The sequence below is a fragment of the Peromyscus eremicus genome, chromosome 2 (assembly GCF_949786415.1).
Source record: "Peromyscus eremicus chromosome 2, PerEre_H2_v1, whole genome shotgun sequence".
Lineage (NCBI taxonomy): Eukaryota > Metazoa > Chordata > Mammalia > Rodentia > Cricetidae > Peromyscus > Peromyscus eremicus.
Genome location: NC_081417.1, coordinates 54285616 through 54301675, shown reverse-complemented (window position 1 = coordinate 54301675; position 16060 = coordinate 54285616). Strand labels below are relative to the sequence as shown.

Here is a 16060-nt window from a genome sequence, read left to right as displayed (position 1 = left end):
TTCTAAGTTGTGTGGCATTCCCTGATGTCCCAGGACTTTGGGGGGATATTCATAGAGGCTCCAATATGCAGCACCAAGAAGGGATTTCAGAATGGGAACAGTCAGTTACACATACCTCCTGGTTGCAAACAATTGAAATGTAGCAGCTACTTTCAGACAGTCACCTTGGCCAGGAATCAAAAGCTCTCCATTCTCCAGCAGAGGAATCAACACAGAAACCTAAATCACAAAACCCCATTGATAAAACCAGTGAGACAGAAGTTAGCAACAAACAAAAACTGTCTCCAAATGATGGACATATCTTTAAATGAAACTCCATCCAGTTTTCACAATTCAAATTGGAATCAAATGCATGTGGATTTTCTGTGTTATCTGCACTCCACCACAAGACCTTATTTACTCACTATTCACAGAGTGCTCACGATGGCCCAGAACCAAGCAAGACAGTAGGCTGCAAACAGGACTTGAAGTCAAAGGTCTTACAAGAGGTGAGAGAAACACACATGACCACACAGCATGATAAGCTTAATTCAGAAGAATTCACTGAATCTGCTCCAAAGCTAAAAACATTCACTAAGTCTTAAAGAATGAGCCAGAACAAGCTGAATTTAGTGGGACAATAATGCACAACACATAACCATTTTTTGTCTTCTCTAGTATGCAAAATTCAACATTCACTCAACTTGAAGATTCATCTTATAAAAAATTTAAAATCAATCTCAAAAAAACAAACAAACAAAAAAGCCCTATCTAAAAAAAAAAACACCTTAATCCTTAGTACATCTTTTTGGTCACAGTTTAAGGATTTCAGAGGAAAAGTAATGCCAACCCAAGGTCAGCATGGGCTACAAGGCAAATTTCATAGCCATGCAATGAAAAGGGTCTCAAAACAAAACATGCTGGGCGGTGGTGGCACACACCTTTAATCCCAGCACTCAGGAGGCAGAGGCAGGTGGGTCTCTGTGAGTTCGAGGCCAGCCTGGTCTACAGAGCGAGGACAGTCAGGGCTACACAGAGAAACTCTGTCTAGGGGCGGGGGTGGGGGGTGGGGGGTGGGGGGTGGGGGGGAGGAAGGGAGGAAGGAAGCAAACTAAAAAACCACAATCAGTATTTATTTCTTGGGCAGACAGATGCAAGCACATTATTTCCCCCTTCATTTGTCCTCATCCTCCTAGTTTACAGCTGCCACATCTGGGAAGCAGGATCTCACAAGTTCCCAACAATTGCCCAGAGGTAGTAAGACTGCTCACTGTACTCAATCATTACAAGAAATAGCACAAAATTTAATAAATACTCTATGAAATAGGAGATAGTCAAAGAAACCCAATCTCTCAAGTCAGACTAGGCAGGTAACTATGAAAGAGCTTCCTACAGCATTCCATGTGAAACAGTGAACACCAAACCATCCTCAGGCACTGGGGACAAAATGTTCTTCAAAGACAAGATGTATAGAGCAAAGGGTTTAGCAAGATGACATACCACGTCTAAGGGAGCATAGTCAATATCCTCCAGAAGGATCCAATAGCCTTTTGTGGCTGCCTGTGTCAGGGTGCCAGGTTGCCATACAAACTCTCCAGGGACATCTGTACAACGATACATGCCCAGTAGCATCTGTGGAAAGAGGTTAACTAGAGAAATCATACACCTGAGATAACAAGGCTACTTCCTTGAACAAGTCCTGTGAAATTTCAACAAGGAAAGGAGGCATGTAAAGTTTACAAAGCTTACCCCAAAAGCCAAAAGGGCAGGCAATAACCATTCCTTAGCATAAATGTTAGAATGCTGATATCTGCAAACACCCCAACCGAGCAATACTTGCCACTTACTTACCTTACTGTCGGTCTGATCTCCCAGCTGGACTTTGAGAAGTTGAGGAGGTTTCCTTCTACCTGTCACTGCAGCTAAATATTCAACTAAGGAAGTTTTGCCACTTCCTATTGGCCCTTCCAGCAACACAGCATTCTGAGAAGCCACTGCAACAGCAAGGGTCTGAAGATTTTTACACACAGACTCAACCAACACAAAGGATTTCAGAGCCAGTTCCTGGTCCCGTGAAGAACTCCTGTCACTTGCCTAAGGAGAAAAGTGAGAAGGAAAAAGACTATTTAATAAGAGACCTTCCCCCAAATGACACAAGATAAGTTCTGCAACAATGGTTCTACTGACTTTACATTATAATGACAAGTGTGTTAACCAAATTCAGGATAATTTCTTCATATTTTTAAAATTATTTTTTATGTAGAGCAAAGGTGCGAGGTACTGTCTTTATTTTTTAAATTTTAAAATAATTTTATATTATGTGTATGGGCATTTTGTATGTATGTCTGTGTACCGCATGCGTACTTGCTGCCCATGAAGACCAGAAGAGGGCTTCAGGTCCTCTAGAGCTGGAGTCACATGCAGCTGTGAGCTGTGACTGCTGAAGAGGCTGAACACTGAACTGTGGTCTCTGCAAGAGGAGTAATCACTCTGTAGCTCTGGCTGACCTCAAAAGCTGTCTCTGCTTCTTGAGTGCTAGGATTAAAGGCATGCACCACCACACTTGGCCCAGTAACCGCTCTTAACACTGGAGCTATCTCTCCAGCCCCAGATGTGATGATATTTTGTTGTACTCTAATAAAACTTGCCTGAAGATCAGAGGACAAAGTCAGCCACAGAGCTAAAACATGGCGTTCAGGCAGTGGTGGCACACACCTTTAATCCTAGCACTCGGGGCAGAGATCTGCTTGGATCTCTGTGAGTTCAAGGCCACACTAGGTTACATGAGATTGATCCAGTCCAGAGAGAAACAGAGCCAGGCAGTGGTGGCACAAAACTTTAACCCCAGTATCTGGGAAGCACACACGCCATTAATCCCAGCACTAAGACGGTTGAGATAGGAAATGAAATGGCTGGGCAGAGAAAGGTATATAAGGCATGAGGAGACAGGAACTAAAAGCCCTTTTAGCTGAGGACTCAGTCAGGGGATTCATGGAGTAGATAAGGTGAAAATTGACTGTGGCTTGTTCCTTTGTCTCTCTGATCTTTCAGCATTTGCCCCAGTATCTGGCTCCAGGTTTTTATTAATAAGACCATTTGAGATTCATGCAACACCAGGATAATTTCTAAATCAATTTCAGAGCCTCATCAATCACCAGTAGCTTTTGTTTTATTACTTTTTCAACATTCTATACTTTTATACTTAAGATTAACAATGCTTTAACTACAGTTCCAGGGTATTCAACACAAACTCTGACCTTCAAGGGCTTCTGCACTCATGTGGTGTACAAAACATACACTCAGGCACACACACCCACACATAAAAATTTGTACAACTTTGTAAGATCAACAATGCGTGAACTAGCAATCTAGCTACATGTTAAGTACATGCTAAGCTGCATCTCTTGCACAGATGCAGAAACACACACATACTAAAAGAATGCACAGTCTGCGGAATAACGGAAAATCTGGGCACTGAATGCATTGTGTATGTTTCAATGCATCTGATTTTTTCAGGTACAATAAGAATTTCAGTCTCCTGTTTTGTCTAGTCATCCTGGTCTAACCAATCAAGTGCTTTTCCACCAAGTTATATCCTCAGTCCTTAAATCTGTTTCAGCCCCAGCCTTGGTTTATTGTTTTGTTCTTTTCTATTGTTGAGACAGAGTCTGGCTGTGTTTTTAAGCTAGCCTCAAGAGTCCTCCTGCCTCAGCCTACTGAATAGCTGGGACCACAGGCTTGTGTAACTATGCTCAGCTTTGAATTCTGCTAAAGTTCAAGGCATAACACAGGTGGCATTATATTTATAATTTCAGATTTAAAAGAGAAGAAGGGCATACTCAAGAGAAACTCAAGGTGAATTTATCTTTAATTCTCCATAACTTCTAAAATGGAACAGCACTTTAGCAAACTCAATGTGGATTACACGTGATTCATGTACCCTGACCAAGGAAACTGCATATTCAGGGTTTACAGAGCAAAGCACCTACTGAAGCTATAATACCTGTTCTCCAAGACCGGATGGTTGTTTGGGCAGCACTACACCACAGACAGCCGTCACACTGGAAGAGAGGTCAGCTGAAACAAGGTGTCCCTGAATGTACTGGGGCTCCTTTCCCTTGTGCCAAAGGGAGGCTTTTGGGTTAGCCAAAACCAAAGCCTTCTCCAAGTCCTGCAGCTGGGCCTCTTCTAACAACCTAAGAGAAAAAGAAAAAAAGAGTTCCATGAAATCCACACAGAAAACACACAGAAGACCTCCTCCAGGAAGCCTATGCTTACCTCAATCTGAAATGCACCAATTCGTCACTACTGAAAATCTTCCTCAGGAAAGCTAACTTGTGCTCTTCATTCATGCAGGTCACCAAAGCAAGACAGTTAGCTGTATGCCTGAGGAAAAGGGAAACACATCAATTCTGCTGACCTACAGTTGATTAAGAAAAGTGCCTGTCGGCTAAGCACTAGAAAATGAAATCTTACCTATCACAACATACACTTATGAGTAAAACACAAAGTAAACATGATGAATTCATTTAGCAGCACAGGAAAAAGGGTGAAACTCCATGTATATCATCTTTTTCTGAAGCAATACTGGATAAAGGGGGTAAGAACTAAAAATTCACAGAAACAAAATGATCTAGGGCTAGACAGATGAATCAGCAGTTAAGAGTACAAACCTATAGACAACACCCATACACATAAAATAAATAATTTAAGAAAACCACATCTAGCCAGGTGATGATGGCGCACGCCTTTAATCCCAGCACTCAGGAGACAGAGACAGGAAATCTCTGTGAGTTCAAGTCTAGTCTGGTCTACAGAGTGAATTCCAGGACAGCCAAGGCTACACAGAGAAGGAAAATAAAAAGGAAAACCACATCTAAAGGGTTTTTCTTTGTCCTTCCCCACCGCCACCCAAGTCAGAAGCATAGGCTAAATCACATACCAGCGCACCAAAGCATCATGGCTCCTGAGGAGAGGCACACACACACTCCAGTCCCAGAGCTCCCGGAAAACAAGCTGCCTCTGTTGCAAAAACGTGTGGGCAGCTTCCATTAGGTCCCGGAGCTTCATCCGCCTGCGTCCATAGCGTACGGGGTTAGCATCGGAACTCTCAAGGAAGAGTCTCTGAAACACTGGGTAGGTGTCCTTGAAATAGCGCAGGGCAAACCTTCAGGAGGGAAGATGGTAGGTATCATCGTCATTCATTGGTACAAGCAGCCAAGTGCCCATCCATCCTCAGGGAGAGGACTGGGGAAATGACTATCTTCATTCCCTAGAGAAGCAGCCAAGTGCCCATCCGTACCGATGGACAGAACTGCGGATCTTAACAGAACTCTTGGTACCTCAGAACAGTGGGGAGAACAATGCTGAAGCCACACAGTCCTAAAGACTGAAACTGTTCCGGTTCAGGAACAGGCCCTGGCATGAGACACCAGATCAGAAGCTGCAATCACCAAGGCTTTACCCACAAAAGCAGAGCTATCCTGAGTGATAATTACTGACTGTACTCATAGAACACTTACTGAATTCTCACTACTACGTTACTCTCCGGAGACAGGAAAATCCATGCTCTAACTCTTCTTGACATGCTGCTGCTGAGTAAGGGAGAGCCACTTACAGAAACAGAGGAAGAATGAAAACAGAAATGTTTGACTGAGCCAGGGAGGCAAAACCAGGTGCTTAGGATACATCTTAAAGCATACAGAGGAAAAGCTGGGCAGTGGTGGTGCAGGCCTTTAATCTCAGTACTCAGGAGGCAGAGGCAGGTGGCTCTCTATAAGTTCGAGTCAGCCTGGTCTACAGAGTTAGTTCCAGGATAGCCAGGATTGTTTTACACAGAAACTCTGTCTTGAAAAACAAAAACCAAACAAACAAATAAAAAAAAAACAACCAAACAAACAAAAAACAAAAAGCATTCAGAGATCTTTATGAGCACACACACAAATAATAATAATAATCATTAATTACAAATGAAACACAAAGTTCAAGAACACATCACCAAAGAGAAACAGTATGTAACAGGTGGAGAAGTGGAGAATTCTTCTGACAGGAAATAAAGTAAGGAGGTGGGCAGGACCAAGTAATCTCTGTGCTGAGAGGCTATAGTAAATGTACTGAATGGTTTCTGCAGATACATTCTTCTCTGGAAAAGCTGAGAGTCCATGAGAAACACTGGTACAGATATATGGACACACATGGGCAGAGGCACACATGAATATCTAAGAGAAATTTAAAAATACCCAGACACAAAGGGAACTAAAGCTGCAACCTACCGAAAGGTACAGGACACAGCCAAAGCAGTGCTAACTGGGAAGACTACATCTAACAAGCAACTACAAATTAGAAGAAACCAAATACCACTGGGCGGTGGTGGCGCACACCTTTAATCCTAGCACTCATGAGGCAGAGCCAGGGATCTTTGTGAGTTTGAGGCCAGCCTGGTCTACACAGTGAGTTCCAGGATAGCCAACACAGAGAAACCCTGTCTCAACCCCCACCCCCATCCCCAAAAAAGAAACCAAGTTAACAGACAAAAACAGAATGCAGTAATAAAAACAATGTTATTAAAAGGGGCTTTTCCAAACAGAGAACCAAAATTGCAAATAAATCTTCAGATTTGGGTGGGGAAAAAGGAGAGAGAAGACTGAAAGAATTAGTATCAGGTGTCTATATCCCAGAACTTCAGAGGTTAAGGCAGGAAGATCATTAAGTTCAAAGTCAGCAAGGATTATGTACATATAGAAAATTTCCTTAACTTCCTCTCAATTATGTATGAACATAAAACAGCCTTAAAATACTTAAGTCTTAAAAATATAAATAACAACTGTATTATTAATTAATATGTTCTTAATGACATTAAGAGTTTTATTATATAAATATATATAAAGGCCTAGAGGTGTAGCTGCATGGTAGAACACGTACCTAGCATGCACAGGGCAACAAAAAGCAAGAGAAAAAAATACATAAATATTCTAAAAATGACTGGGTTGATGGTTGCACATAACATGAATATACAAAAAGAGCCAATGAATCGCTCTTAACTGTGTATGAGCTATGCAGTCATTTTTAAACTGTACAATCTCCAGTATGTGTACAAGATAAATACATGTGAGAAAATGTTAACAGAAGTTTGAGGTTTGTTGTTCATCAAAAACCTGAGACAGAGATTGGTAAGATCAAATGAGTTAATTTACAGTTTGACCCAGAGGCCAGAGGTGTGTGTGGGGGGGGGGGTTTGCTCATCTTCTCTTTTTGCCTGAAGCAGCACTACAATTTACAGAAATCTTAGTTCTGAAGACAGTTCCTCCTTTGGCAAAGGGACTCAGGCTATTCCCCCCATGAACCCCAAGTCCTTATTATATTGTTACAACATGCTCTTTTTGCCCGTTCTGGAATCTTGAAGGATTTGGTGTGCTACGTGCTCTCTAATGCTGGACTGATACAGAAATTGCTAAACTATGCCTGTGACTGAAAGAAAAGCAATAAGCATAATACAAGTAAGCACCCACGGCAGAAATTTTCACGTGTCAGATAATCATGCTTAGGAACTTTGTCTTGCTGGGTGGTGGTGGTGGTGCACACCTTTATTCCCAGCACTTGGGAGGCAGAGGCAGGTGGATCTCTGAGTTTGAGGCTAGCTTGGTTGACAGGGTGAGTTCTAAGACAGCTGGGCTGTTACACAGAGAAACCTTGTTTCAAACCACCCCCCAAAAGACCGTTTTCTTTGACCCAGAAGACAGGGAGGGGAGCTGTGAAATGCTGTCTTCTGGACAGGACATGGTCACTGCAGTCATGAATTCACCTACACAGCACCAAGCCAAAAATCAGTCAGCATTCCAACAGGCTGCACTAATTGAACTCAATGGACTACAAAAATTAAAAAAGGACATAAAGCAGAGAAGGAGATATGCTGGCAGGAGAAGGGGGGGTGTCTGAAGGGAGTCGGGTGGCACATGTCTTTAGCGTTTAGTACTAGCACTAGGGAAGTAGAGGCTGGTGGATGTCTCTGAATCCTAGGTCAGCCAGGGCTATGTAGTGAGACCCTATCAAAATAAACACATACACCCTAGAAATCAAAATCTCATTATTCATAATCACCCACAGTTCATTTTAACCATACATCGAATAGTCATTTACACACAATGATTTTATGTTTTCTTTTATTACAGTGCTGGGAATCAAGCCCAGAGCCTTGCACATGCCAGATTAGTGACCTATCACTGAGTCACATTCTTAGTACTCTCTACACATTTTAAATTTACTGTAGCACAGTGCCTTTTATAAGCTGTATTATTTTTGGAACATGGCAAAAAAAAATGAAATATACTGCCTTGGAAAAATGAAAAGGTAAGCGTTTGTCTAGCATTCATGTAAGAACATAAAATTTAGCTGGGCGTGGTGGCACACACCTTTAATTCCAGCACTCAGAAGGCAGGGGCAGGTGGATCTCTGTGAGTTTTAGGCCAAAACCAAACAACAAAAGAACATAAAATCGGATGCCGGTGGGAAAACGGACAGCTAATTCCTAAGCTTAACGAATCTCTAACGTCATCCTGCCACACTCTGCCAGGAAAGCTCACTAGAAATGGCACTTCTACCACAGTTCAGTGCTAAGGCTACTTCTGTCTGCTTCTCCAACAGCATATAAAAACACAGCCCCTTCATTGCTGCTTCTTCTTTTTTTTTTGGTATTTCATGACAGTTTCTCTGTGTAGCCCTGTCCTGGAACTCACTCTGTAGAGCAAGCTGGCCTCAAACTCACAGAGATCTGCCTACCTCTGCCTCCCGAGTGCTGGGATTAGAGTTGTGTGCCACCACCACCCGGCCCTTCATTTCTTCTTAAGTGAGGACCAGATGAAAACCCTATCAAGCAATACACTGTTTGGAAGGCAAGCCCTTAGTCTTCTCAACTTAAACCCCACATGAGACACAACTTACTACAAATGTAACCATAAACACATTAGAATCCAGCTCTAACACAACTGTTAATGTGATGATTTGGGGTGGTGGGAGTGGTACTGGGGACTGAACTCCAGGCCTTAGGTGATGGTGTCAAGTTGAGGGACACTCCTAGTCTGAAGCTGCTTTTCCCGATGAGATTTTATTATTTATGTGTCTGTGTGTGTCTATATGCATGTGAATTTGGGTGCCCGTGGAGGCCAGAGAGTTTGTCAGACCCCTGAAGTGTCAAAAGCTGATGCTGGTACTGGGAACCACACTCTAGTCCTATGGAAGAGCAGTAAGAACTCTTAATCCCCGAATCATTGCTCCAGCCCCCGGAAGCTAGTTCTCCTTTTAGTGATTCCCGAAAGAACTCTCATCCAACTTCACATCTACCTCATAAGTACATCCTGCCAAATTCTGAGATGACTGAGGACATCATGGCGGTTTCCTCAAACTTATAATGACAGCTAAGCCAGGAGTACTCTCAGCACTTGGCAGACTGAGAGACTGAGGCTAGACTGGGGTGCTCAGTAAAAGCTCCTGAGGAGATGGCTGATGCCACCAAGCCTGAACACATGAATTCAACTCCTAGGAAACACATGGCAGAAGGAGAGAACTGACCCTAATCTGTCCTCTGTGCCACCCTCTACAGAATTAAAAACTAAATGTTAAAAAAACAAAAACAAAACCCACGGGGGTATGCTATATAGTGGAGGCTGGCCCCAAACTCACAAGCCTCTTACCTCAACCTCCCAAGTGCTTTGGTTACAGCAAGGGCCATCCCACCAGACTTGAGAGAAGAGGTTATCACCTCACAGAGAAATATGAATCAAACTGCTACTCACGGAAGAACGTCAGGATGGTTACCAATGAGTTTGCTCATTGACACACTGAGACGTTCATGTAGATCATGGTTAACTTGGCCTCCAGTTTTAATGGCTTCAGCATTTCTTTCCAGCAAATCCAAAAGGATAGGGCGCAACTGGCGACCAAGCAAAAGGGTATAGTCCTTATCCAGGAGCAACTGTGCCAAGGAATTCAGGATACACTGGCGATCTTGAGGTGTCCAAACCTGAGTGAAAAGCAAGACAAATGTCTATGTAAACAATATTATTTAGTACTGGAAGGATCGGAGATCTAGCTTAGAATCAAAACACTAGTTTCTAAATTTCTTAAGTGAGTTCATAATAAAAGTATGGTTCTGTTACAATAAAAGATTAGAGTTTGTTACTGGGAGTTCTAGTCCACTGAGGTTACAGACATTTTAGAAAACTAATATTTGGGATTCCATTTTAAATGATATGCAACTTTACTCAACAGTAAATGTTGCAGGGTCTCAACACTGTCCAGGGAATATAAAACCCAGTGTTCCTATCTCCTTTGCTCTTCAGAAATGAAAACATAATTCTATGATTACTTCCGGGCACGATGCAACACCCCTCTAAGAAAGGACACACATGAAAGTGAGGTGTGGCAAGCTATCCATCGGACGGTCTTTGGATCACCAGCCCCCAAATAACAACAGAGACACTTGTTATTAATTATGAAAGCTTGGCCTTTAACTTAGGCTTGCCCCCAACGATCTCTTATAAAATAAATTAGCCTGCTTCTATTAATCTATGTTTTACCATGTGGCTTTTTTTTTTACTCCTCCACTCTGTATGTCCGACTTGGTCTGCATCTCGCTGGTGAGTCCCTGCCTCTCTTCTTCACAGAATCCTCTCTCTCTCCAGAAGTCCTACCTATTCTCTCCTGTCTAGCTATCGGCCACTCAGCTTTTTATTAAACCAATCAGAAGGCACCTTAGGCAGAGACACATCTTTACAGTGTAAACAAATATTCTACAAGAGTAAGTAGGGTCCGGGTGTAGCTTGCATACAGCTCAGTTACAGAGATAGTACCTAGCATGCAGTGGGCTCTGGGTTCAATTCCCAAAAACAATGAAGATAAAATTAATTCCTGAAAATAAACCAACCTAAAATTAGTAAAACAAAATTAGTATGAACAACCACACTTTGAGATGTCTGAGGAAGTAAACCACAAAATCCTACTGTGTGGTCTCAGAATGATCTTGGAGGGACTTAAAAAGAAAACATTAATAATTTAATATTTATTTATTTATATTTAAAGTAGATGAGTACTCTGCCTGAACATATATATGCACACCTTGTATGTGCCCGGTACCCATCAAGGCCAGTAGAGGGTCAGATTCTCTGGAACTGGAGTTATAGACAGTTCTTGGCTATCATATGGGTCTTTGCAGAAATAAATGTTCTTAATCACTGAACTCTAGCCCCTTAGAAAGACTTTTACAAATAAAAAATTTAAACTAGTCTTCTAGCACTACCAAAACACTATTATAAATGGTTGGCTTAAAGTAACAAACAGTACTGCCCGCATTTATTTCTGGAGTCTGAAGTCAAGGTATTGGCAGAGACACATTCCCTCTGAAACATTTACAGGAGCATCAGCCTTCCTTGACACTTCATGGCTTCTGGTAGTGGCTATCAGTCCTTCATGTTCTTTGGCTTTCAGCTACATCACTCCACTCTCAGTCTCTGTCGGAATCACCAAGGTCATCTCTCTGCCCTTTGATCTCATTTTTACTTTTGTGATGCATGGTTGGATGGTTAGTATGGTCAAACTGACCAAATATAGACTCATCTAAGAACACCTTCGGACACATCTGTGAGGGATTCTCTACAAGGTTAGCCTCTCAGTGTCAGTGAGGGATTCCCTCGGTTATGTTAACTGATGTGGGAAGAGTCACTAAGTGGGGTAGGATCACTCCTGGGCAGATGTGGACTGTGGAAATGGAGAGAAGCAAGTAGCAGCATTCCTCCTCTGGAACCCCAACTGTGGACACTGAGCAGCAGCTTCCTGCTCCTGTTGCCTTGAGTTACCAGTCACAACGCACAGTACTTTTCAATTGTGAACCAGAGTAAGTTTCCCCCGTTGTGTTATTTTTGTCAGGGTATCACGGCAACAGAAAAGGAACTAGGATGATTTCATTATGGCAGCAAGGCTCCGTTTCCAAATGACATCACACTGAAAAATAGGAGAGGCCAATTCAAGTTTTGTTTTACAGTGCAGTGAATCAAGGCCCTACTACAGAGCCACATCCCCAGCTTTGGTAGACACGTTGAACCATTAAACCGGTGCTGTCCTAAGTTTTCTCAATTCCCTACCACGAATAAAACTACCTAATGAGATTTCAAGTAATGAAGGCAAGCATAATGGTACATGCATGTAATCCCCAACAGTTGGGGAGCTGAGGCATGAGGGCTGCAGGTTCAAAACTTCCTGGGCTACGTAGTAAGGTGTGTGGGGTTGGGGGTTAGAGTAGAAAACTAGAAGGAAATGGAAAGCTAAGTAACAGCACATGCTTACACTTACTGCTGTCCACAAGGCTAAGGTAGGAGGATGGATTGAGCCCAGAAGCTCTAGGCCAGAATGGACAACATAGTAAGTCTCAAAACAACAAAACTGAGGACTGGGGACTAGCTTGGCTGATAAGAGTACTTATCTAGCATTCATGAAGCCCTGGGGAATTTGCTCACCAACACATTAATCTAATAGGGGAAGATGGTTCATGTCTGTAACCCTGGCATTTGGGAGGCAAGTTAGGAAGATCAGAAGTTCAAGATCACTCTTGGCTACACAACATTCAATCAATAAATATATTTCTAAAATAAAATGTTTTTATTAAAACCTTGAATGTGGCCGGGCGGTGGTGGCGCACGCCTTTAATCCCAGCACTCGGGAGGCAGAGCCAGGCGGATCTCCGTGAGTTCAAGGCCAGCCTGGGCTACCAAGTGAGTTCCAGGAAAGGCGCAAAGCTACACAGGGAAACCCTGTCTCAAAAAACCAAAAAAAAAACAAACAAAAAAAAAAAACCTTGAATGTGTAAATGCAAGAACTGAAAAGAGGGGGCAGCTAGAGTAAGTGTGAGTGTGTACCGGTAGCAGTAACACGGGACAATCACATAACGAACTTTCTCTTTTTGTGCACCAGCCTGTTTCCTGGCTGCTGGGACAATGAAGCACTGAATGTTCAAGGTTTTACCCTCCAAACCCAAGTCTACCACAACACCCAGGTACCTGCATTCTTGGGAAACTGTCTCTTTGTAAGTGAGAGTCCCTGGGGCAGCCTCATGGCTACCTCTTCCTGCTTTCTCACTTTTCTTTCACAAAGCTTAAGTGGGCTTTACTTAAGTGGTTAAAAGACATACTAGTCTGAGGGATACTCAAGACACTGGTTAACTACCAAATACTGGGCCAGTGAGATGGCTCAGCAGGTAAAGGTGATTGCCACCAAGGTGGCCAACTTGAGCTCAGTCTCTAGAACCCACATGGTGAAAGAAGAGAACACCCTACAGATTGTCCACACACATTAAATGTAAGATTAAATAATCAAATAGAACAAAAGACATTTTTAAAGTGGTTCAGAAGCTCTCATCAAAACTTAGTAACCAGTTGGGCATGGTGGCACACTGTAATCCCAGCACTGGAGGCACAGGCAGGTAAATCTCTGAATTTAAGGCTGGCTGGGTCTACAGGGTAAGTTCCAGGACTGTCAGGGCCACACAGAGAAACCCTGCCTTGAAAAACCAAGAAAAAAAGCAAAATCTAGCAACCAATTCAGTTCCTTTGCTATAACGACTAGTGTTAAGTCTCAAACCTAGGACAAGGCTCACTCAGTTCCTATGGCTCCTCCCCAAACCTCTCCCTCCCAGGATCTGGACTTCTCTTCCCCAGCCTGACCCTATATAACTCAGCCATTTGGGCCATGCTAGTCTTGTGGCTACACAGCCAGCTAACCCGGGCCACCTCTCTTGCTCTCCCTCCCCTCTCCTCTCATGGTCCAGTTTCGTCTGCCGGTTGACTCTGTTGAGCCTGGCCTCTTCCCCTCTGCATGCTTCTCCCTTATCTCTACAATAAAAATTCTCTCCATACTTTAGGGGTAGGCATGGCCTCCTTTTATTTCATTTCTTTTTTTCATTCAACTAGCATAATTATTCAGATTTATCCAAGTTCCCAAAAGCAGCCCAGGAAGAAAGGGAAACATTTTTCCTATTTGTGGGTTTGCCTATTTTTTGAACTGAGATAAAATGAAACTAGTACACTGTTTGAATTCACCTCTTCTCAAAGCTGAGTTAAGTGTGTCAGTTTCCTTTGTGATTTTTTAATCCCAATTAAGTTACTTATAATTTCATTTATCAAATAAGTATTTTGAGCAAAAGAACTCTAACATACCCTATAAACCTGAAGTATTAAGAAAAAAAAAAAGCTGCACATGGTGAAGTATTCAAGAGGCACTTGAGCGGCAGAGGCAGGCAGATCTCTGTGAGTTCAAGGTCAGCCTGGTCTACATAGTTGGTTCCAGGCCAGTCAGGGCTACCTTGCTTTAAAAAAGAAGAATGACTTCTCTTTCCACATGTACACTAGGGAACTGTTACTATTACAAAGGAGCTGAATTAGAAACAGTCTGAATGTCATCCTATGCTTGAAGCACTGAAAGTTTCTCAAAACTGTGTTCTACAATAAAACTGTTCGAATATCACAATTTATAAGTAGATTAATCTGCTCACTCTGTAGTTATCACATGCCTCAATGCAAGACATGGTACTGGACACCAGAGCTACTGTTGTGGAATAATCTTTTTGTACACTGTGAAAATGTATCTTTGCCAAGATGCCTTCTGATTGGCTTAATAAAGAGCTGAATGGCCAACAGCTAAGCAGGAAGTGGTTAGGTGGGACATACAGTCCACACATGTGTTAATGCAGATATGTATATTACCTTTGAAAGTTGATATGTTTTCAGAGCAAGGGGACCAGACACCAATAAAAACTCTCAGAGTGTCTGCTGCAGTTTCCTCAGAGTTCTACATCCAGAACAGCTTTAAGGCTGCTAGCTGAGATGGTCCAGCCTCACAGACTACTCTAGCCAGGACTTGATCATTATCCTAATACCAGAGGACAGAGAGGAAACAGGAGGTGCAAGGTGGAAGAGAGGTAAAAAGCAATGAAGCAAAACACAGATAATATAAATGGGTCAATTTAAGTTATAAGAGCGAGTGAGACAAGCCTAAGCTATAGGCTGAGCTTTCATAATTAACAGTAAGTCTCCATGTTGTTTTTTGTGAGTTGGTGCTCCCTGCCCACTCCATCTACAAGCTGCTCCTTCTTTTTTTTTTTTTCTCCCCGAGACAGGGTTTCTCTGTGCAGCTTTGCACCTTTCCTGGAACTCACTCGGTAGCCCAGGCTGGCCTCAAACTCACAGAGATCTGCCTGGCTCTGCCTCCCGAGTGCTGGGATTGAAGGCGTGTGCCACCACCGCCCGACTCAAGCTGGTCCTTCTAAAGGTGTTCACAACTGCTAGTCTACTGAAACAAAGGGGTGGTGAAAAAAAGGAAACAACTCTTTCTAGAGTTCCTAGTGAAGGCAACTGCAAAAGAGCAGTCTTCCAGAACAAACAGAAGTCAACTGAAAGAATATGGCTATTCAGGCCTGTAAGCTTTCAAGGGCAGCCAGTGACTTGGTTACTTCTTCCCTTGGCATTCACATTCCACATGCTCATAAGCAAGGCAACCTGATAGCCAGAAGGAAAACCATCTTCAGGTGTGCCTTCTGGGGAAGTATGTTCATTAGGTAGCTCTGAGCCCTTATGACCTCTAAAGCTCTAGAAAAGGCCTGATGCTCCCAGTAACTTGCTCTGCTCCGTAAATACACCAAACTGCAAAATAAAGTTGTTCTCTTTTCCACATGAAAAGAACCCAGTCTGTGTATCTCTGCGTGCATTTCTCTTCTCTTCCATAAACGCCAAGTTTTAGCTTTTGCCACACTAACCACAGCAAAAGAGAGGAAAGACAAGCATTCTAAGATAAATGCAAGAAGGGATGATACAGTGACAGCAGCAGGGGACTGGAGCCTGTCAACCTGTGATCATACACCAAACTGCTCAACATGTGCAACGTTCTGGATTCTACTGCAGCATCAAAAGAAATTAAACGAACAAACAATAAAAAGGAAAATATAGACAAATTTGGTGAAACAAGTTTGTAGCCACAGGTACTATGGGGTCTGAGGACTAGGGGTGGGTCGGGGTGGTGTTTCAAATCTAGTCTGGAAAACACA

The 16060-nt window shown here is 42.8% G+C and overlaps 1 protein-coding gene across 1 annotated transcript in view; it reads right to left on the bottom strand.

Moving 5' to 3' along the window:
* Mdn1 (midasin AAA ATPase 1) overlaps window positions 1-16060 on the bottom strand; it is a 147124-nt gene that overhangs the window by 126436 nt on the left and 4628 nt on the right. Inside the window, exons 2-8 of the mRNA XM_059254075.1 lie at window positions 9768-9994; window positions 4922-5146; window positions 4258-4365; window positions 3983-4175; window positions 1831-2073; window positions 1480-1611; window positions 116-219 (exon numbers count right to left, since the gene is read on the bottom strand). Coding sequence (XP_059110058.1) covers window positions 116-219; window positions 1480-1611; window positions 1831-2073; window positions 3983-4175; window positions 4258-4365; window positions 4922-5146; window positions 9768-9994 — 1232 coding nt within the window. The remainder of the gene's footprint in view (window positions 1-115; window positions 220-1479; window positions 1612-1830; window positions 2074-3982; window positions 4176-4257; window positions 4366-4921; window positions 5147-9767; window positions 9995-16060) is intronic.